Below are 22,461 nucleotides of genomic sequence, written 5' to 3'. Positions count from 1 at the left end.
AGGCAGCGGGCTGTGCCCGCATGCCCAGGGCTGGGCAGAAGGCTTCCTCACAGTAGGGCAGCCCAGCCAGGCAATGTCCTCCCTTCATCCCCTCTTCCGAGGTCATGGGTGTTAATGTCTACTTGTCAATGCCATAACCTTTGGTCCACAAATTCTCCCTGGCAGGGCCTGGCTGTCCGTGGAGCTATTTGTGGAGATGCTCAGAGATGCTCTTCTTACCCAGAGGGAAGTCCGAGGAAGTACTGGGGTTGGGGCCCATCTCTCTGCAGTCCCTCTTCCACTGGAGGGCTCTGGGCCCTGTGCAGAGTGGGGTGAAAGTGGGCAGGAGGCTTGGTATTCTCGTGAAGCTTGGAGCCCACCCTGGGAGGCTCTGAAGGTGCCCCATGGAGCTACCCTGGCAGAGCAGGGTGAGCCTGGGCTGGGAGGCTGCTCCAGCTCCTCCCCTCACCCCACTCTGCCCCACCCAGTTCATCCACGGGAACTCCGCTTTTGCTGCCTTGCACATAGCTGGGTGTGTCCCCTTCCGAGAGTGCCCTTGGGGTCTATGATTGGCTCATCTGGGCAGGTTGATGTGTTCTTAGCTGTGTCATATCCAATGTCGAGCCCCCTTCTCCAGCACACAGCAGTCACCTGAGTCTTGGGGCCCCTGGGCTGAACCATGTGTAACTGATGGCGGGCAGAAGAGTGTGGTGCCATGACTGCCGCTGGCCCAGAGACAACAGAGGAGTGTGTGTGGTGGTGGAATGGGCTCTGTAGCACCTAGTTCTGACTTGTCTTGTCTTGTCAGGCCTCCGTGGGAGCAGCTCGATAAGGAAAATAACTTTGGCTGCGAGAGGCCATGTTTTCCAACATGCAAGGAGGGGTGGCTTGAGCAAAACAGATGACCTCTTCATGGATGCCCATGTGGCTCTCCAGGCCCTCACTGCCGCTGCCCCAAGCCCTAAGTCTGGTGGCTCACTGGAGGGTGGCTGGCCTGGCAGCCCAGAGAGGTGAGGGGACACCAAGGAGCCACCACAGAGCAGAGGCACTTCGGTCAGAGCCAGGCACACATGCACTGCTGGGCGGGGGGCCTGAGCCAAGCCCCGCTGGCCCGCTGTGCTGCCCAGCCCAGAGGACCTTGTCCCCGGGAGACCTCCTGGCCCACATTTCCTCATTAAGCAGGCTGTGCAGAGGGGAAGGCAGAACTGTCTCTGGCCAGGAGGATGAATGTTCTTGACAATGCCTCTCAGCGGCCTCCAGGCCGGGCCAGAGGAAGTGCTGATTCTGCCCAAACAGAAGAGTCTTGGTCACAAGCTGACTTGGGGTGAGCAGTCTGGATTCTCAGCTCAGCCTCTCGTGAGGAGTTGGCTTGTCATCTTCCTGGACTCTGGAGCTTCTGCCCCTTGGCGATCATGGCCTCTGCCCACAGCGTCCATGTCCTGCTGTCTCCATGTCCTGCCCCGCTGCCTCCTTCTGCACCAGGGCCACCCTTGCCTCCACAGGATCTGTGGGTTCCATGGGTTTGATGGCAAAGCTGCTGGGTGTCCTGGTCCTGTGCTCCTTGCAGCAGTCCAGAGGTTGCCCAGCTTCTCTGACTTATTTCTCCTCAGGGCTCTGCTGCTTAAAGCTGCTGTCCCCAGAGGGCCCGGGGCTGCTCCTGGGGAAGTGTGGATGGGCAGCCATCATGCCACTTCCCGTGGTTCCTACCATGAGACCATGCCACCGTCATCCATCGGAGGTGCCAGCTGGCAGTCTGGGACATCCTCAGCTCCCTGTCCCCCTGAACATCCTCCATGGCCCAAGCCCTGGCTCTGCCTTCTCACTGGCTAGACTCTGGCCTCATCTCTCCATCCCAGTAGCCACGGCCCTACTCCAAGCCTTTGTCCTCTCTCCCTGCAGACAACGATCAGAGCTTTCTCATGGCCCTGCCTGCTTTGGGTCTTGCAAGGGGCTGATGGGAAGGGACTGGTGCCTGGTGTGTACCCCTCCCCTGCCTTTCCCACCGGTGCTGTTGCCTGTCCTCGGTGAGACTTAACCAGCCCCTGGGCCATCTTTGGTGTTGTCTCAGCGAATGGCTGCTTGGCTCTTAGAGCAGTTTTGTGTTTCCCTGTGTGTTCTTGGTAAGAGGCTCTTGGTTTCTCAGCAGGTGGCCCAGACACATCCCTCCCTGGGAGGGAGGTGGCAGGAGGAGGTAGAGAAGAGAGCCTTCTCCAGGACCAAGGGTTAGGTCTGCCTTGGCAGTCTCTTCCCATCAAGCCGCCTCTATGCACAACGTGAAACAGAGGGACCCATGTCAGCGTGCGTGCTGGGTACCTGGCGGGGACAGACCAGCTCCCTCCAGGCCTCTTAGACCTGCTGTGGCTCCAGCCACCTGTCTGGGCTGCCAGGGTGGGGACCATCCCCAACATCTCTGAGCCGTAAAAACCTTTCCACCTTCTTTCTCCAGAAGGAGTCCAGAGCACACAATGGAGGCGGCATTGGAAAGCTAGATCTCTTTTCCCTTTGAAATTTCCTCCGAAAAATTAACCACAGTGCTACTTAGTGAGTCATTTCATAATTAAGAGTTGTTGATTCCAAATTTTTTTTACCTATTTATCTTTTTGAAGGATAATAGTACCCTCTGGCTTAATTTTTAATTGGCTTTCAGTTCAAAATAGAGTTTGTGAAGAAATTAGTGCAATCAGAATAGTTACAGTAATGCCGCCAGCTTCTTTTATTATAATTGCTGAAGTAGCACCCATGGCCTTGAGAAGTCAGGCCTTCCTGCGACAGAGGGCTTGGCACCTGTGATGTGGGAGGGGCTGGGGGCAGGGGCTACCTCTGCTCTATACCTGCCTCAGTCTGCCTCTGGGGATAGATCTCATGGAGCCTCATTTCCTCCACGCAGAATGGGAGCCATAGCGCTATCTGTTAGGTTTCTGTGAGAACCAGTGAAATGCCATGCCTCAGACCCTGTGTAAGGTCCAACACACAGGCAGCCCCCTTCAGCCAGGAGGTTGGAACCAGAGTGTCCGAAAAGGGAGTCTCTGCAGGGACAAGAAAGTCTCTACCAGCCCTGACTGCCTGGGTGTGAATTGTGCCCATGGCCAGTGCAAGCCCCTCGTTTCATCAGGTTTGGCCCCAGGGAACGAACACATATGTTGTTGCAGTGTGAGTAGAGGGCAGCCCAACCATGAAGGCACACCCTGGGGCTCTCAGCAAGGATTCCTCTTATTAGAGGCAGAGGCCACAGTCAGGAGAGGAACAGCAGCCCAGTGATGGCCTTGCCTGTGGTCCAGTGTACCACTCTTGGGCTTTTATTTTTTAACCTCTGGGCATCCTTGTCTCAGGAGTTCTCGTCGGCTGTCCCGGGTCTGGCAGTAGGACTGGGGATACGTTGGGCTAGGCAGCCAGCCCAGTGTCACTGTAACCAGGTGGACACCTCGGCCAGCAATACCTGCAGAGAGACTGTGTTCAGCAGGGTCATTCAGGCACAGTGTGGGGAGGAGGCCCAGCTGCCAGGGCAGCCGCGCTGGGCTCTCTCAGCCCACGAGGCACAGCAGCTAGTGATTCTGGAAGGTAGGGGTCTCACATGCCTGCCAGGGGGTCCCTACCAACTCTCTGACAACTCACGTCCCCTGCCTCGCCCTGAACCCACCTACCTCCATCCGAAGGGAAGCACATGAGATGGTGATTGCCCTCAGGGGCTGCTACCTTCCTGCCCCCGGAAAGGCACTGAACAGAGGGAGGCAAAGCCGACATGGTCATCAGAGCCTCCTGTTGTCCATCCCCAGGTCCCAGATCATCCCCAGCCCACTTGCCAAAGGGGGTAGGAAAAGAGCAAGCAAGCAGCTCCTCAGAGCTGGGCCTGGGTGATGGAGAGTATGACAGAGAACACGCAAGTGAATGAATGAATGAGGGGTAGACACTAAGTGGGGAGAGGGAATGAATGAACAGGGAATGAAGGGGTGGGGGTGGAGTAGGGGCAAGTGAGGGCCAGAGATGTGAGCAACATGAACAGAGGAGTCAGGGCTGCAGTTCCAGCTTCTTCCCACCCCCAGGCACGGCCTGCCGCCCATCCCAGCCTCATCCTCCAGAAGACTTGGGCCTTGGCCAGGTCTCCCTCTGGCTCCCCGTCTAATGGTCCCAATGCCCTATACCCTTCTCCCCCAACCCCCAAGGGGCTGGGGAAGGGCCTCCAGCTACCAGGTCAGGTGTTTATTTTTAGCTCTTCCCTCACATGCCTCTGCCTCTCCCACCTCCCTCCCCCGCTGCCTGCTATAGCAGAGCCAGGAGCAAGAGGGCCAACTGGGGCGCCCCTTCTGCAGCCTGGCTGCCTCCATGAGGAAAAAGTGTGGGAAGGAACAAGGCCCCAGGGAGCCTGTGACCACAGTCAACACACTCTGCTGAGGGCTGGGCCTCTGGGCTCAGGTAAGCAGGCCACTGCAGGGGCTGGCTCTGAGCTCTTGGCATGAAGTCTGTCGCCTCCATTCTGGCCACCTTCCAAGGCGTCCTTGCTTCATTTGGACTGTTTCTTCTGGGGCTGGGTCTGCCAGCCAGAGGTGGAGGTCAGAGGTTTGCCAGATCACCAAGGTGAGCAAGGCAGATGACCAAGCTTCGAGAGGCCTAACCTGGATAGCCATCTACATGGGGCCAAGGGAGAGCCAGGGCAGTGTTACCTTGGGCCAGCCTCCCATCCAGGCCCAGATCCTCACCCCGTGATGCTGATCGTGGGGCTAGGGAAGGGACTGTTCGTTCATTTCTAGAACTTTCTCTGGGCCTCTGCTGACACCCCTCTCGATCTTTTTGCCACCTCACAGCTCTCTCCAACATGGAGGGATTCCCACTGTGACCCAAGGTGATGCTGGCTCAGCCCACCCAGCAGTCTCCCTAGGCACCAAGTGAGCCCATGGCCCAGCCAGGGGCCAGCACCCATGACCTTGTAGGAGTTTATACAGGGGACACACAGAGAATCCAACAGGGTCCCAGGGAGTCAGCAGTGGTGCCAGAACCAGGCCCTGCAAGGGGCAGGGTGAGGACATGTGAGACCTCTAAAGGGTTCCCCTCCATAGCTGAGCCCCTCTGCTCAGGACCTGGGTGTGGAATTCAGCTTCCAGGCAGAGTTGGAGCTCCAGTCTCAGGGAAGCAGTCTCAAGGCCCGAATCCCAAGCCTGTGGAGCAGACCTATCCCTCAGTCAACACCCAGGCCCTGCCACCCGCCTGACCTGGCCTTCCGCCGGGGCCCAGGGCAGAACCATTGATACATCACCCACCGTGGTGGCCTGCAGGTGCCAGGCCAAGGGCAGACATCTTGGAGGTACCATACTTCCAGGGTTCTGTTGGGTGGACTCAGGGATGTTGTGGGCCCAGGGGCGGTATGTGAGGTTAGAGTGCTAAGGATTCTGGTCCTCTGGGCTGGTAAGGGCCGAGGGCTCTCTCTGGCCCTGTCCCTGGCTCTCTGACCTTGTGGTTCCATGTCCTCTGGTTCCCCTGACTCCCCATCCTGATGGTCAAGCTGCTGGCAGGAGCCCAGGAGTCTGGGCACCCTCATGTGTAAGAGCAGGACAGTAGGGGTGCCAAGGCTCTGCACCCCTGGGGTGAGAACAGACTCTGGGGTGCCTGTTACTCTCATTCCCTGCCCAAGTCCCGCCAAGGAGGAGCTCTGACTCTGGAGGAGGCCCTTGGAAGACATCCCCTTCCCGCCACTGAGCTGGTACAGAAATCACCTGCTCAGAGGTGCTCAGACCCTTCCCTGTGCAGACGCTGGCACCTGGGGGGGTTCGACTTGGTTGTTGGGCTTCTGGAAACTTCACCATTGATGTCCATGTCATACTTGGAACAACCCCTTTGGGCTCTGGCTTCCAAGAAGACTGTGTGCCAGCCCACGTGTCTGTCTTAGTCACGGCTGTGTCTCCAGCCCCTAGCACTGAGACTGACACAAGGAGAGTAGTCTTGAAAGTGAGAGGCTGATGGTGGAGGAGGATCCCAGCCCGGCTCTGGAGGGAGCAGGGCCCCTGGCCTCAGAGCCAGCACACAGTCCCCATCAGAACAGCCCAGAGCCCGGGGAGCAGGAGGAGGCTTTTGCATGGGGGTCTTACTGGTCTAAGACAAGGTGAGTTGGTTTGGAGGGTGTGAGCAAAGGGGACTGCTCGGCCTCACCCCCAAACGCCAAGCAGGACTTCCCCTAGACCGCCTCCCCTGGCGCCGAGAGCCGGTCCCCTCCCAGCACAGCACTTACTTGGGAATGGAGAAGGATGGTGCCCAAGGCCTGAGAATTAGGAGGCTGGGGAGGGGCAGTGCTTCTGGGAGGTGCTCCCAGCCTGATGCTCTTCCTGAAAGGCCCTTCCTGGGGGACGCTGCTCCACTCCCAAAGCTATTCACACCCTGGGGGAGTCCCCAGCCCCCCTCTTCCCTAGACTGTGTGCTGCTTGTAGCCTCCTTTCTCATACAGGTCCTCCTTTTCAGCCTAGTAAAAAGCTTCCTGTGGGGTAAGGAAGGGCTCCTTCTTTGGGGTTTGTCTTTTTAACTCTGTACACGAGCATCTAAAGGCTGGGGCCCTCTGTCATTTGGGACCAACAGACCCATCAGTCTTTTGCTCCTCATCAGTCCTTTTGCCTGTAGTGCTGTGCTTTGGGAGACTTTCTCCTCCTTGTGTTTATAGACATAGTCACGGAAGTCATCTTTAAGTACTTCAGTGTCTTTGTGATTTTCATCAAAACCCTCTCTCGCTTCCTTACAGAAAACCGAGTGGCTCTGTCTGAACTGCCAAACTAAGCGGCTTCTCGAGGGCAGCCTGGGAGAGCCGACACCCCTGCCGCTGCCCACCTCACAGCAGCCCCCTGTGGGGGCCCCTCACCATACAGCTGGAACAGCCCCTCCAAAGCAGAAAGGGCCTCAGGGGCTGAGCCAGCCATCAGGCCCCCCGCCTGCCAAGGCCACCCCCCTGCCCACCAAGGCCAGTCCCCTGCCCACCAAGGCCAGTCCCCAGGCCAAGCCCGCCAGGGCTTCTGAACCCAGCAGAACCCCGAGCAGTGCCCAGGAAAAGAAGACAGGAATCCCAGCTAAAGCCGAGCCTGTGCCGAAGCCCCCTCCAGAGACCACCCTGCCCCCCGGGACTCCTAAGGCAAAGGCTGGGGTGCGGAGGACCGAACCCACCACCCCCATCACCAAGGCTGTTCCAGAAGCCCCCAAGGGTGGGGAGACAGAGGTCAGTCATCATTCCCAGGGGTCCTGGCTTTCAGGCAGGGGAGTGTGGAGAAGGGTTTAGCTCCCCGCGGGACTGGGATGTGGACCTGGGACGGCTCTTTGGGCCAGAGAGGACAGCAGGACCGTCTTGATGAGGCACGGTGGGCCTGGAGCCTGTGAGTTCTAGGCTGATCCTGTGTTTGACACCTTTTTAGATGCTTTGTTGTGTCTTTGCTACCATTAGATCTAGTAACACTTCTCTTTGAGAACCTAGGGATGCTTGTGGTTTGACATGGAACCTGTGAGTTATGCAAGTCCAGAGCGATGGAGTAGGTGGCGGGCTCTGATTCCCCCAAGAGTGGAGGCACCCCCTCCCTAGGGCCCCGGGGGTTGACAGAGAGGCTGGGGCTCCCCCAGGAGCCATCTGCCATCGGCAGTCAGCATCTGCTTCTTGCCCACTGTAGGAGCCTGGGGGCAAGCCTTACTCTCAGGACCTGTCTCGGAGCCCACAGAGCCTCAGTGACACAGGCTATTCCTCCGACGGCATCTCCAGCTCACAGAGCGAGATCACTGGTATTGTGCGGCAGGAGATGGAGCAGCTGGACAGCGCCGGGGTGACGGGGCCCCGCCCGCCCAGCCCCTCGGAGCTCCACAAGGTAGGGAGCAGCATGCGGCCTTCGCTGGAGGCCCAGGGCCCGGCGCCCAGTGGTGAGCGGAGCAGGCCGCCGAGTGGCAGTGCCGAGGAGCAGAAGCGGCGGCCCCGCTCTTTGTCCATCATGCCCGAGGCCTTCAACTCCGACGAGGAGCTGGAGGAGATCCTGGAGGAGGAAGAAGACTCCAGGGAGTGGGAGCGCCGGGGGGAGCAGCAGGACGCAGCGGAGTCCTCTGACGACTTCGGGAGCCAGCTGAGGCATGACTACGTGGAGGACAGCAGCGAAGGCGGCCTGTCCCCACTCCCGCCCCAGCCCCCGGCCCGGGCGGCAGACCTGACTGACGAGGAGTTCATGCGGCGGCAGATCCTGGAGATGAGCGCCGAGGAAGACAACCTGGAGGAGGACGAGGCCGCCCCCGCCGGAGCTGGCCTGGCCAAACACGCCTCCCAAAAGGGCGGCCCCCGGCCCCGGCCTGAGTCCAGCCAAGAGCCGGGAGCGCTGCCCAAGAGGCGCCTGCCCCACAACGCCACCACGGGCTATGAGGAGCTGCTGTCTGAGGGAGGCCCCGCAGAGGACGTGGACGGCACTGCTGGGGCCCTGCAGGGCGGGCTCCGCCGCTTCAAGACCATTGAGCTCAATAGCACGGGCAGCTACAGCCATGAGCTGGACATGGGCCCAGGCCCCGACCCCAGCCTGGACCGGGAGCCTGAGCTGGAGATGGAGAGCCTGACGGGCTCGCCTGAGGACCGCTCCCGCGGGGAGCACTCATCCACGCTGCCGGCCTCCACACCCAGCTACACGTCGGGCACCTCGCCCACTTCCCTGTCCTCGCTGGAGGAGGACAGCGACAGCAGCCCCAGCCGCCGGCAGCGGCTGGAGGAGGCCAAGCAGCAGCGCAAGGCCCGGCACCGCTCGCATGGGCCCCTGCTGCCCACCATCGAGGACTCTTCGGAGGAGGAGGAGCTGCGGGAGGAGGAGGAGCTGCTGCGGGAGCAGGAGAAGATGCGGGAGGTGGAGCAGCAGCGCATCCGCAGCACGGCCCGCAAGACCCGGCGGGACAAGGAGGAGCTGCGGGCCCAGCGGCGGCGCGAGCGCTCCAAGACCCCCCCCAGCAACCTGTCGCCCATCGAGGACGCCTCGCCCACGGAGGAGCTGAGGCAGGCGGCCGAGATGGAGGAGCTCCATCGCTCCTCTTGCTCCGAGTACTCGCCCTCACCTTCCCTCGACTCGGAGGCTGAGGCCCCGGAGGGGGCGCCCAGCCGGCTCTACAAGTCGGGCAGCGAGTACAACCTGCCCACCTTCATGTCCCTCTACTCTCCAACCGAGACCCCCTCGGGCAGCGCCACAGCCCCCAGCTCCGGCCGGCCCCTCAAGAGCGCTGAGGAGGCCTACGAGGAGATGATGCGGAAGGCCGAGCTGCTCCAGCGGCAACAGGGCCAGGCGGCAGGGGGCCGCGGGCCCCACAGTGGCCCCCCTCAGCCCACAGCTCCCCGGGCTCAGGGTTCCTTTGAATACCAGGACAGCCCAGACCGTGACTACGGCGGGGTTGCTCAGCCGGCTGCAGAGGGCACGCCAGCCGGCCTGGGAGCAGCCGTGTACCAGGAGATCCTCCAGACGTCCCAGAGCATCGCCCGAATGCACCAGGCCTCCTCGCGGGACCTGGCCTTTGCTGAGGACAAGAAGAAGGAGAAGCAGTTTCTGGACGCCGAGAGTGCGTACATGGACCCGATGAAACAGAATGGTGGCCCACTCACCCCTGGTACCAGTCCCACCCAGCTCGCTGCCCCCGTGTCTTTCGCCACTTCCAGCACCTCAGACAGCAGCGGGGGCCGAGTCATCCCTGATGTCCGTGTGACTCAGCATTTTGCAAAGGAGCCTCAGGACCCCGTCAAGCTGCACAGCACTCCTGCCTCCCCCAGCTCCACCTCCAAGGAAGTAGGCATAGGCTTTGCCCAGGGCCTCGGGGCCTCGGGCTCCATGGCTGTGACCCCTGGTCCAGCTGGCCTGCCACGAGGGTACATGGCTCCGACTTCCCCAGCAGCCTCGGAGCGTAGCCCTTCACCCTCTTTCACTGGCCATGGCTATGGACAGAGCCCGGCCACTGCAAACTATGGGTCTCAAACTGAGGAGCTACCCCAGGCCCCCCGTGGCCCAGCTGTCAGTGGGCGGGCTACCAGAGAGAAGCCCCTGGGCGTGAGTGAGGGTGAGAGTGGCCCCCCACAGACCTCCCGGGGATATCCCTACTTTGTGAGCTCCAGTCCCCCTCTCTCTCCATCTTCTCCCTCAGAGAGTCCCACATTCTCCCCTGGCAAGCTGGGCCCAAGGGCCACCGTGGAGTTCTCTACACAGACGCCAAGCCCGACCCCTGCCTCAGACACGCCACGGAGCCCTGGTGCCCCTGCACCGACACCCACGGTGGCTCAGGGCACACAAACGCCACACCGACCCAGCACGCCTCGCCTGGTATGGCAGCAACCCTCTCAGGATGCCCCATTCATGGTTATCACCCTGGCATCAGATGCCTCCAGCCAGACCAAGATGGTCCATGCCAGTGCCTCCACTTCCCCAGTGTGCTCACCTGTTGACACCCAGCCCACCACCCACAGCTACAGCCAGACAACACCTCCAAGTGGGTCTCAGCCCCCCGAGCCGCCTGGGCCCCCTGGCTTCCCACGGGCACCCAGCGCTGGTGCAGATGGGCCCCTGGCAGTGTATGGCTGGGGCGCCCTGCCTGCCGAGAACATCTCCTTGTGCCGGATCTCCTCCGTCCCTGGAACGTCTAGGGTTGAGCCTGGCCCCAGGCCCCCAGGCAGTGCCGTGGTAGACCTTCGCACCGCCGTCAAGCCCACGCCCATCATCCTCACCGACCAGGGCATGGACCTGACCTCTCTGGCCGTGGAAGCGAGGAAGTATGGCCTGGCTCTGGATCCAATCCCGGGACGCCAGTCAACTGCTGTGCAGCCTCTGGTGATCAACCTCAATGCCCAGGAGCAGACACATGCCTTCCTCAGCACCGCCACCACCGTGAGCATCACCATGGCCTCCTCTGTGCTCATGGCTCAGCAGAAGCAGCCTGTGGTCTATGGAGACCCCTTCCAGAGCCGGCTTGACTTTGGCCAGGGTGCAGGGAGCCCAGTGTGCCTGGCCCAGGTCAAGCAGGTAGAGCAGGCCGTCCAGACCGCACCATATCGTGGTGGGCCTCGGGGAAGACCCCGGGAGACTAAGTTTGCCAGGTATAACCTGTCCAACCAGGTAGCACCTCTGGCCAGAAGGGACGTTTTGATCACTCAGGTGGGCCCGGCCCAGAGTGTTGGCCTCAAGTCGGCCCCAGTGCCAGAGCCCGGTACCGAACCCCATCGGGCCGCCCCTACAGAGCTGCGGTCGCATGCCCTGCCGGGCGCCAGGAAGCCGCACACGGTGGTGGTGCAGGTGGGCGAAGGTGCAGCAGGCACCGTGAGCACACTGCTCCCAGAGGAGCCGGCAGGGGCCCTGGACCTCACGGGGATGAGGCCTGAGAGCCAGCTGGCGTGCTGCGACATGGTCTACAAGTTCCCCTTCGGCAGCAGCTGCACGGGCAGCTTCCGCGCCGCCCCAAGCGCACCTGAGAGGAGCGTGGCAGAAGTTGCCCCACCTGGCCAAAGCAGCGGCCCCTTCTACAGTCCCCGGGACCCGGAACCTCCTGAGCCCCCCACCTACCGGGCGCAGGTGATCGGGGGACCTGGCCCCCACGAAGAGCAGATTCCCTACCCACAGGGCCTCCCCGGCAGGCTGTACTCCTCTATGTCCGACACCAACCTGGCTGAGGCTGGCCTCAACTACCACGCCCACAGGTTTGGGCAGCTCTTCCAGGGCCCAGGGCGAGACTCGGCCATAGACCTCAGCTCCCTGAAGCACTCCTACAGCCTGGGCTTTGCAGATGGCCGCTACCTTGGGCAGGGCTTGCAGTACGGTTCATTCACTGACCTGCGTCACCCCACAGACCTTTTGACTCACCCGCTTCCCATGCGGCGCTACAGCTCAGTGTCAAACATCTACTCGGACCACAGGTATGGCCCACGGGGAGATGCAGCTGGCTTCCAGGAGGCCAGCCTGGCCCAGTACAGCGCCACCACGGCGCGTGAGATAAGCCGTATGTGTGCGGCCCTCAACTCCATGGACCAGTACGGAGGGAGGCACGGCAGCGGTGGTGGGGGCCCCGACCTCATGCAGTATCAGCCCCAGCCCGGGCTCAGTGCCCCACAGGGCCTGGCTCCCCTGAGACCTGGCCTCCTTGGGAACCCCACCTTCCCGGAGGGTCAGGGGAGTCCTGGAAACCTGGCCCAGTACCGGCCTACAGCCGGCCAGGCCGCAGCAGTCAGACAGCTGCTGCCATCCACAGCCACCGTGCGGGCGGCCGATGGCATGATCTACTCGACCATCAATACTCCAATTGCTGCGACTCTGCCCATCACCACGCAGCCTGCCTCAGTCCTGCGGCCCATGGTGCGTGGCGGCATGTACAGGCCTTACCCACCCGGTGGAGTCGCAGCTGTGCCGCTTGCCAGCCTGACGCGCATGCCTGTGATTGCCCCGCGCATACCTCTCGGGCCCACGGGGCTGTACCGATACCCTGTACCAAGCAGATTCCCCACCCCTGCCAGTGTTCCACCCACCGAGGGTCCTGTCTACCTGGGGAAGCCGGCTGCTGCCAAGGCCCCAGGGACTGGGGGCCCCCCCAGGCCAGAGCTGCCTGCTGGGGCTGCTCGGGAAGAACCCCTTTCCACAGCACCCCCTGCTGCCGCCAAGGAGACGGGAGCAGCCCCAGCCCTGGGGGCGGGCCAGAAGCCGCTGGGAGAGGCCACTCCTGGCGGTGGTGGCGGGGCCCTGGGCCGGCCGGGGCTCGAGAAGGAGGACGCCTTGCCGGAGGAGAGGCAGCGGAAGCAGCAGGAGCAGCTGCTGCAGCTGGAACGAGAGCGGGTGGAGCTGGAAAAGCTGCGGCAGCTGCGGCTGCAGGAGGAGCTGGAGCGGGAGCGCGTGGAGCTGCAGCGGCACCGCGAGGAGGAGCAGCTGCTGGTGCAGCGGGAGCTGCAGGAGCTGCAGACCCTCAAGCATCATGTGCTGCAGCAGCAGCAGGAGGAGCGGCAGGCGCAGTTCGCCCTGCAGCGGGAGCAGCTGGCCCAACAGCGCCTGCAGCTGGAGCAGATCCAGCAGCTGCAGCAGCAGCTGCAGCAGCAGCTGGAGGAACAGAAGCAGCGGCAGAAGCCGCCCTTCCCCATGGCCTGTGAGGCACCTGGCAGAGGGCCGCCCCCGGCTGTCCCAGAGCTGGCCCAGAATGGCCAGTATTGGCCACCCCTGACCCATGCAGCCTTCATCGCCGTGCCCGAGGGGTCTGGGCAGCCGCGTGAGCCCATGGCGCACCGCGGTCTCCCCAGCTCTGCCTCGGACATGTCGCTGCAGACGGAGGAGCCGTGGGAGGGAGGCCGCAGTGGTGGCCTCAAGAAGCGGCACTCCATGCCACGCCTGCGGGACGTGTGTGAGCCGGAGTCGGCACCCGAGCCCTGTGGGGTCAGAAGGATCGCGGACAGCAGTGTGCAGACAGACGAGGAGGATGGAGAGGGCCGCTACCTTCTAACCCGACGGCGCCGGGCGCGGCGGAGCGCCGACTGCAGCGTGCAGACCGATGACGAGGATAGCGCCGAGTGGGAGCAGCCTGTGCGCCGCCGTCGGTCCCGTCTCTCCCGCCACTCAGACTCTGGCTCTGACAGCAAGCACGATGCCACGGCCTCCTCCTCTGCTGCTGCCCCCGCCACGAGGGCCACGAGCAGCGTGGCCATCCAGACCATCAGCGACTGTTCCGTGCAGACGGAGCCTGACCAGCTACCCCGAGTTTCTCCAGCCATCCACATCACGGCCGTCACCGACCCCAAGGTGGAGATCGTCAGGTACATATCGGCACCCGAGAAGACTGGGCGCGGCGAGAGCCTGGCCTGCCAGACGGAGCCGGAGGGGCAAGCCCAGGGCGTGGCCGGGCCGCAGCTCATGGGGCCGACCGCCATCAGTCCCTACCTGCCTGGCATCCAGATCGTCACCCCAGGGCCCCTGGGCAGATTCGAAAAAAAGAAGCCAGATCCCCTGGAGATCGGATACCAGGCCCACCTGCCCCCAGAGTCCCTGTCTCAGCTCGTGAGCCGCCAGCCTCCCAAGTCCCCCCAGGTCCTCTACTCACCAGTCTCCCCTCTGTCCCCACACCGGCTCCTGGACACCTCCTTTGCTTCCAGTGAGAGGCTGAACAAGGCTCACGTGAGTCCCCAGAAGCACTTCACAGCTGACAGCGCTTTCCGCCAGCAGACGCTGCCGCGCCCCATGAAGACCCTGCAGCGCTCCCTGTCCGACCCTAAGCCCCTCAGCCCCACCGCCGAGGAGTCTGCCAAAGAGAGGTTCCCCCTCTACCAGCACCAGGGGGGACTGGGTAGCCAGGTATGGGCACCGGGGCTGGGCCAGGGTGGGACAGGGGTCTCGGCCTAGCCTGGGGGCCCCCACAGGGAGGGGCGTCTCCTGGGGTGGGGGTGGAGTCACCTCCAGCTCCAGAGGCCCAGAGCTAGAAGTCGAGTCAGAGGCACATTGGGTGCATATCCGGTGGAGCCCACAGCCCAGCAAGGTGATCCTGGGCAAGACAAACTCACACTTGGGCCCCCGAGGCTATCCAGACCCTGCTGGAAACTTCAGCCCCTCCCTAGAGCTGCCTCTTCACGGCCCACAGCTGGCCTAGGCTCTGCCACTTCCTTCTTGTGGCCTCCTCAGCTCTCCCATCCGGCCTGTGCCCCTCCAAGTGTAAAATTTTGTCTGGATTTTTCCTGGGAAAATGAGTAACATGGACCTGGCTGAGCTGCTCCCCACTCCCCAGCTCCAGCCTGGCTCCCCTTGCCCCACACAAAGCCCCAGCCCCGTGGACTACCCTTCAGGTACCTCATCTTGTCCCGTGCCCACATTCAACCCTCAGTGAATCTGTTCACACACCTGTCTGCTCCCCTAGATAGCGGCTCCTTGTCTGTGACTTGAGTTGCCAGTGATGTCCTGGAACTGTGAGAGAGGGTATGGCGTGTTGGGAAGATGGGGATGGCTAGGGCCTGACACCAGGGTCTTTGAATGCCAGGCCAGGAGGGGAGGGCTTTTCTCAAAGGCCCTTGAAGCTTCTGGATGTTTCAGGCAGGTGAGACAGGATGAGATCAGTATCTTAGGAAGCCTCCTGGGCAGAATGTGGGCTGGTGGACTGAAGGAAGTGCCTGTACAGTGGTCCTGGGGAGAGCCTGCAGGAGCCAGAGACGTTGTGAGGTGTACCTCTGGGTAGGATGCAGAGAGGGGAGAGGTGAGGCCTCGATGGGTGGGATTGTGGAGGAGAGCCCTGGGGTATGCAGCCCAGAGGGGAGGGGGTGCGATACGGAGTCAGCGCTGGCAGGGAGGGCAGGTCAGAGAGGCTGGGTCCTACCTCCACACTAGGGTCAGCACAGAGGTCCCGTGCACTGGGTGCACTCCCGTGAGCACTCATAGCGTGCGATCAAAATGACAAGAGATGGACAACAGCGTGAGGAGTTCAAAGAGGGAAATTTGTTCCATTCTCTCAAAGGCCACCCTTCGTCCTGAGGTTTAGGGACACATTAGCATTTCTTTTAGGACACGTGTTGAAAGCAAGTTGAGAGTTGCTTGGCAAGATAAACCGGAAGAAGTCCAGTGTCAGTCCCCAGTGTATTTGGGGGATTTGGGTGGTCTGTAAAACCCAGAGGCCAGGGAGCTAGAGACAGTGGGAGGGCCAAGCTTCTGGCAGTGTGGACCTTGTGGCAACCCAGAATGAGCAGGTGAGCAGGGCCCCAGGCAGCACACGTTAGGGTGCCCTCACCAGGAAGCCAAGGAGCCAGATGTACGGCCGCAGAGGCCCTCGAGGGGTCTGGCAGCCTCAGAGCGCGGGGGCTGACAGGGATGTGGAGGAAGCTGGGGCCTGGCGGAGAGCATGGCCTGGCAGAGGGTGACATAGGGCTGCAGGAGGAGGAGACTGAACAGGCAGCTGAACTGCCTTTCACTTGAGAGAGAAGGAGGGCAGGAGGCAAAAAAGACTCAGAGCCTGCAGCCCCTGACCTTGTCAGCACGCACCCCTGGCCACAATCCTCTAGGGAACCTGGTGGGCCCAGGACTCTCTCCACTCCTGTCCGTGGCCCTCCGCTGCCCTTGGCCCCTGCCAGCTGCTCAGACCCACACCCAGAGCCAAACCTGTGCTCTCCTGCCCTCAGTACACTCAGTGGGAGGCAGAAGGTGATGAGCCCACTGGAGATGAACAGGGGTTCTCAGAGCCGCTGGGGGCCAGGCTAGTACTGGGCATCAGCCAGAGGGGCCTCTTCTCCTTCCTCCCCTTCCACCGCCCTGAGCTCTGGGAAGGAAAAGGCCCATAAGACAATCACAGGCCCTCCTTCCAAGGCCATTGGGTGGGCAGGGCAGGCTTCAAGGCTGCCTGGAGAACCGGGGCGCTCACCCCAGCCAGGCCAGGGCTCTTCTACCCCGTGCCCCAACAAGCCACCCACACCTTGGGTCTCAGTGCTGCCCGCCCTTCCCTCTGTCTCAGGTGTCGGCGCCGCCGCCCAACGGCCTGGTCCGCAAGGTGAAGCGGACACTGCCCAGCCCCCCTCCAGAGGAGGCTCACCTGCCCTTGGCTGGCCAGGCTGCTCCCCCGCAGCTGTATGCAGCCAGCCTGCTGCAGCGTGGGCTGGTGGGGCCCACCGCTGTCCCTGCCACCAAGGCCAGCCTGCTCCGGGAGCTGGACCGGGACCTACGGCTGGTGGAGCATGAGTCCACCAAGCTGCGCAAGAAGCAGGCGGAGCTGGACGAGGAGGAGAAGGAGATCGACGCCAAGCTCAAGTACCTGGAACTGGGCATCACCCAGCGCAAAGAGTCTCTGGCCAAAGACCGGAGTGGCCGGGACTACCCACCCTTGCGTGGTCTCAGCGAGCATCGTGACTATCTGTCGGACAGTGAGCTCAACCAGCTGCGGCTCCAGGGCTGTGCCACCCCGGCTGGCCAGTACGCGGAGATCCCCGTCACTGCCGCTGCCGCCGCCCCTACTACTCCCTCCGGCTCCGCTGCTTTCCAGCCGCCCCGGTTCCCACCTCCAGCGCCACTGTACCCTGCAGGCAGCGCTGGGCCAACTCAGAACGGATTCGCAGCCCACCAGGCACCCACCTACCCTGGTCCCAGCACATACCCAGCACCTGCTTTTCCTCCTGGTGCCAGTTACCCCGCTGAGCCTGGCCTGCCCAGCCAGCAAGCGTTTCGTCCCCCGGGCCATTATACAGCCCAGACGCCCCTGCCAACCACACAGACCACCCTTTTCCCAGCCCCGGCTGACAGCCGTGCCCCCCACCAGAAGCCACGCCAGACGTCACTGGCCGACTTGGAGCAGAAAGTGTCCACTAACTACGAGGTGATCGCCAGCCCCGTCGTGGCCATGTCTTCAGCCCCATCGGAAACCAGCTACAGCGGCCCTGGCCCCACCGCCAGCAGCAGCTACGAACAGGGCAAGGCTCCTGAGCTGCCACGGGCCAGTGACCGCGGCGGTGTGAGCCTGAGCCCAGCCCCCATCTACTCCTCCGACTCACACTACACCAGCCTGGAGCAGACTGTCCCCCGGAACTACGTGATGATTGACGACATCAGTGAGCTGACCAAGGACAGCGCCTCCGCCGCCCCCGAGAGCCAGCGACTGGAGCCCCTGGGGCCGAGCAGCAGTGGGCGTCCAGCGAAAGAGCCAGGAGAACCAGGCGTCCTCGAGGGGTCCGCACTGCCCTGCTGCTATACCAGAGGGGAGGAAGAGTCCGAGGAAGACTCTTACGAGCCCCGTGGTAAGAGCAGCCACCACCGGGGTGTGGAGAGCAATGGCCGACCAGCCAGCACGCACTATTACAGCGACAGTGACTACAGACACGGCACTCGAGTGGACAAGTATAGTCCAGGCCCTGCGGGGCCCAAGCACCCCTCTAAGAGCCTGGCCCCAGCTGCCGTCCCCTCGAAGCGCAGCAAGCACCGGAAGCAGGGTATGGAGCAAAAGATCTCCAAGTTCTCACCTATCGAAGAGGCCAAGGACGTGGAGTCAGACCTGGCTTCCTACCCCTCCTCTGCAGTCAGCAGTAGCCTGGCTTCTCGGGGAAGGAAGTTCCAGGATGAAATCACCTATGGGCTCAAGAAGAACGTGTATGAGCAGCAGCGGTATTATGGGGTGTCCAGCCGGGACCCAGCGGAGGAGGATGACCGCGTGTATGGTGGGAGCAACAGGCCCCGGGGGGCACCTGCATACAGCGGGGAGAAGCTGTCCAGCCATGACTTTGGGGGCCGGGCCAAGGGATACGAGCGGGAACGGGAGGCTGTGGAGCGACTTCAAAAAGCGGGCCCCAAGCCCTCATCTCTGAGCATGGCCCACGGCCGGACCCGGCCCCCCATGCGGAGCCAGGCCTCTGAAGAGGAGAGCCCCGTCAGCCCCTTGGGGCGGCCCCGCCCTGCTGGGGGCCCCCTTCCCCCCGGGGACGCCTGCCCACCATTCTGCTCCAGCCACTCCATGCCCGATGTCCAGGAGCACGTCAAGGAGGGACCGCGGTCCCACTCATATAAGCGTGATGAGGGCTACATCCTGGATGATTCCCACTGCGTAGTTTCCGACAGCGAAGGTAATGGCAGCTGGGGGTGATGTCTGCAGATGCTCAGCACCTGGGGGGCCTTGCCTACCCATGGGGTCCTGAGCCCTGAGGTGTCCCGGTGGGGCCGGGCCTGGTGCCTCACCTGGTGGGCCCTGCTGCTGGCTGCCCTTCCTCCTGCTCCGCCCGCGCCCTGGCCTCAGCGGTGGGGGGGGTGCTGGGGGCCTGGCGTTAACGCTTGTGGCTGTGGGCCCACTCTCTGTTTTCCTTGCATGGCTTCAGCTGGGCCAGCCCCCTGCGGCCAGCCCGGGGGTTGACCGTGTTCTGTTTTTGGTCTCTGAAGCGTATCACCTGGGCCAGGAGGAGACAGACTGGTTTGATAAGCCCCGGGATGCCCGCTCTGACCGGTTCAGGCACCACGGGGGCCACGCAGTCTCCTCCTCCTCCTCCCAGAAGCGAGGCCCTGCCAGGCACAGCTACCACGACTACGATGAGCCCCCTGAGGAGGGCCTGTGGCCACACGATGAGGGTGGCCCAGGCCGCCACGCCTCAGCCAAGGAGCACCGACACCACGGTGACCACGGGCGGCACTCGGGCCGCCACGCTGGCGAGGAGCCGAGCCGGCGGGCTGCCAAACCACACGTTCGGGACGTGGGTCGCCATGAGGCCCGGCCTCACCCGCAGCCCAGCCCTGCCCCGGCCGTGCAGAAGAAAGGTCAGCCTGGGTACCCCAGCTCCGCTGAATACTCACAGCCATCCCGTGCCCAGTCAGCATACCATCACTCTTCTGAGAGCAAGAAGGGCTCCCGACAGGCCCACCCTGGGCCCGTGGCACTGCAGCCAAAGCTAGAATCCCAACCGCAGCCGCAAGGCCGGCAGGCAGCCCCAGGGCCACAGCCGTCCCAGCCACCGCCATCCAGGCAGATGCCCTCGGCAACAGCATCGCGTCAGCCGCAGACACAGCCGCAGCCGCAGCAAGGTCTCGGGCTGCAGCCTCCACAGCAGGCCCCATCGCAGGCGCGGCTGCAGCAGCAGGGCCAGCCAGCTGCCCGGGGTCCGGCCTCTGCTGCCAGCCAGCCAGCAGGGAAGCCTCAGGCAGGCCCTCCGACAGCCACAGGCCCCCAGCCGTCAGGACCAGTAAGTAGGGCTCCGGCACATGGATGCCCTGCAGGGTGGATGCTGGGACAGCAGCTTGGACAGGCCCTGGGTTCCAGGCTGGGCAGAGCGGATGGGCAGTAGCTCAGCTGTGTTCTGTGTTTTGCAGCCACGGGCAGAGCAGGCGAACAGCTCTAAAGGGACCGCCAAAGCGCCCCAGCAGGGGAGGCCTCCTCAGGCGCAGCCACCGCCAGGACCTGGCCCTGCAGGTGAGCCTGCCTTTGGGCACCCTTGGCTATGACCCAGAGTACCTGGGCTGCCCTCTTCCTACACTGACCGGGACCCTGAGCTTCCCCACACTGCGTGCCATCACTGGTTCCTGAGAAGTGCCCAGCAGCGCTGCAGGCCTCCCCAGCAGAAATGAGCCTGGGGTTAGAATTAGCCAATGGGTCACCAGCACGGGGGACTTAGGGCCCAGGCAGCTCCGAATGGAGAGCCTGGAAGGGGCTGGTGAGCACAGTGCCACGATCTAGCTCCTTATTTTCCTCCTCCCTCCTCCCTCTTCTCTGCTGTTCCCTTCCTTGCTCCTTATCGTCCTCAACTTCTTTCTTTTTTCTGCTTCTTCACACCCCTTTACTTCCTGTTCTTACCTTCCTCTCTTGATTTCTCCATCATCCTCCTCACCTTTCATTGCACAGGGCACCTGTGTTGCCATTACTTGCCTGCTCAGACTCTGAAGAGTCGGTCCAGGCATGGCTCATGATGGTGGCTCCTTTCCCCCTAGGTGTGAAGGCTGGAGCCAAGCCTGGAGGGACCCCAGGGGCTCCTGCCGGCCAGCCAGGTGCCGAAGGGGAGAGCGTGCTCTCCAAGATCCTCCCCGGTGGAGCTGCGGAGCAGGCCGGCAAGCTGACGGAAGGTAAGCAGTGCCTACAGCCGGGTCTGTGGTGGGCAGTGCTCACGGGCCCTACCGTGGCAGAGTTCGGGTCTGGGGAATGGTTCCAGGCTGGGCCACCTCGGCACGGGCCAGCCCGAGGGCGCACCTGCTGCTGCCTAGTTATTCTTAAGGCAGTCCCTGCTCCTCGGGCCGAGTTGGCTTTGCACAAAATGGCCTTGATTAGGAGGGTGCCTTGCCCACTTTCCTGACACCTCTCTCCTTTCTCTTGTGTCACAGCTGTGTCTGCTTTTGGTAAAAAATTCTCCTCCTTCTGGTGACCATGCCCTGCAGGGTGAGTATGAGCCTCCTGTACCCACCTTCCCCTGGGAAAGACCTGAGGCACTGGACGTGTGGGAGGTCTTCTGGGAGGAGCATGGTCTTCAGCAGCGGGTGATGCGGTTAGAGCTGCAGTGAGTGTAGGAGGAGGAAGGGGAGGAGGGGCTCTGTGCACAGAGGGTCTATACAGTAGAGATCCCCAGCAAAGGGAAGCCAGGGCCAGCTTCCCTTTGTCCTTTTCCAGCACCCCCAGCCCGTGACAGGGCTCTGAAAGCTACGCGTTGACATTAGGTTGTAGGGGGGGGTTTCACAGGGTGCAGCTCCTCCCAGCCCTCCCTTGTGTATACTTCACAGGCTCTTGAAGAAATGAAGGGAGATGATATCATTGCTGTGGAAAAATCTCTGGAGCCAGAGGCCTGGGCGCAGCTCTGGACTCTGCGTATAACAGTGAGTATCAGGACCAGGCTGGGCTGGGCGGAGGAGGAGGTGAAGGGCCCAGGCCGCCGACCCAGCTTCTGCAAGTGTGAACTAGGAGGGACCTACGGGAGCTTCCTTCGGCTGGGACAGGCCCAGCAGCCACCTGGAGGCAGAAACAACTGAGCTGGCTGAGATGACTCAGGTAGTAACCTCAGGAAAGGGCTGGGCAGAACCAGCTGTGCCCCACAACTGGGGCTCCATACACTGGGCGCTGATTCCAGAGCCCCGTCTCTGAGGCCTAGTGCTGGTCACTTTGCTCCAGATGTTCAGATGAAGCTGGAGTCCCCAAACCGTGTAGAGTTAGCAGTGTTCAGTGTGACGTCAAAATAAAATCGACCTCACAGTTGCAAGAGGGACATGAAGAATGAGCGGAGACATGGATGGGAAAGGGACAGAGTCAGGGAGGACACCCAGACAGGAGTCTCAGCTCCAGACCAGGTCAGCCCAGGAAGAGAGCGGAAGGGCCTCAGGAGGGGGGCCCTGGCTCTTGCTGGACTGTGGTGATCAAAGCAGGATCAGAAGCCTGGACCTAGAGCCTTCTCTGGCCCTGGCCTTGCCTCCGGGCAGGCAGGAGGAAGTGGTATGTACCTCCTGCAGGATGGTGGGGAGGGTAGGCTGGCTGTCTGCGTTGCTCTATGCAAAACCAGGGACCACCGCCTCGCATTCCATAGCCTTAGGGTCCTCTTCCTACCCCTCCTTTGCCACTTCTGCTTCTAAGAGTACAGAGGTATGGGTGCTTCTCACCGTGGGCAGGCATGTGTGTGGCAGGGCCAGGCGCTCAACAATCAAATGACAAGGGAGCCCTGGGACCAGCGAGGCCTTTGCCCAGGCCTGGCCTGCTTGTAGGAAGGAGTGAGATTGAAAGGGTCACCTGTCTCTGGAGGACCAGTGGGGAGACTGGAAAGGTCCAGTTCCCATCCATTTATTCAGTAAGTGTTTGTCAGGTACAAGTAGGTGCTGGGCCCTGTTCTGAAGAGTGCTGAGGATCTAGCAGAGAACAGGACTGGGTCCCTGCCCTCTGAAGCTGGCAGCCTGTTAAGAGGGGCAGAGAAGAAATAAGTTTAAAAAAAAATGAGATGAGAAGGTAATTTCTGGGATATCCCTGGAGGTCCAGTGGTTAAGACTCTGCACTTCCAATGCAGGGGGTGCGTGTTTGATCCCTGATCAAGGAACTAAGATCCCACATGCCACAGAGCATGGCCAAAAATATTAAATAAAATGAAATTGAGTCCTT

General features: G+C 62.1%; 1 protein-coding gene across 1 annotated transcript in view; it reads left to right on the top strand.

Annotated features, from left to right (window-relative positions):
• Window positions 1-21,118, top strand: part of BSN (bassoon presynaptic cytomatrix protein) — a 71,128-nt gene extending 50,010 nt beyond the window's left edge. Inside the window, exons 4-11 of the mRNA XM_068982583.1 lie at window positions 6,698-7,165; window positions 7,608-14,252; window positions 16,387-18,478; window positions 18,789-19,582; window positions 19,710-19,809; window positions 20,325-20,456; window positions 20,712-20,766; window positions 21,105-21,118. Coding sequence (XP_068838684.1) covers window positions 6,698-7,165; window positions 7,608-14,252; window positions 16,387-18,478; window positions 18,789-19,582; window positions 19,710-19,809; window positions 20,325-20,456; window positions 20,712-20,752 — 10,272 coding nt within the window. The 3' untranslated portion in view covers window positions 20,753-20,766; window positions 21,105-21,118. The remainder of the gene's footprint in view (window positions 1-6,697; window positions 7,166-7,607; window positions 14,253-16,386; window positions 18,479-18,788; window positions 19,583-19,709; window positions 19,810-20,324; window positions 20,457-20,711; window positions 20,767-21,104) is intronic.
• The last annotated feature ends 1,343 nt before the right edge of the window (window positions 21,119-22,461 follow it).

This window comes from Capricornis sumatraensis, chromosome 10 (assembly GCF_032405125.1).
Source record: "Capricornis sumatraensis isolate serow.1 chromosome 10, serow.2, whole genome shotgun sequence".
NCBI classification, from domain to species: domain Eukaryota; kingdom Metazoa; phylum Chordata; class Mammalia; order Artiodactyla; family Bovidae; genus Capricornis; species Capricornis sumatraensis.
This window is presented reverse-complemented; position numbering and strand designations above follow the sequence as displayed.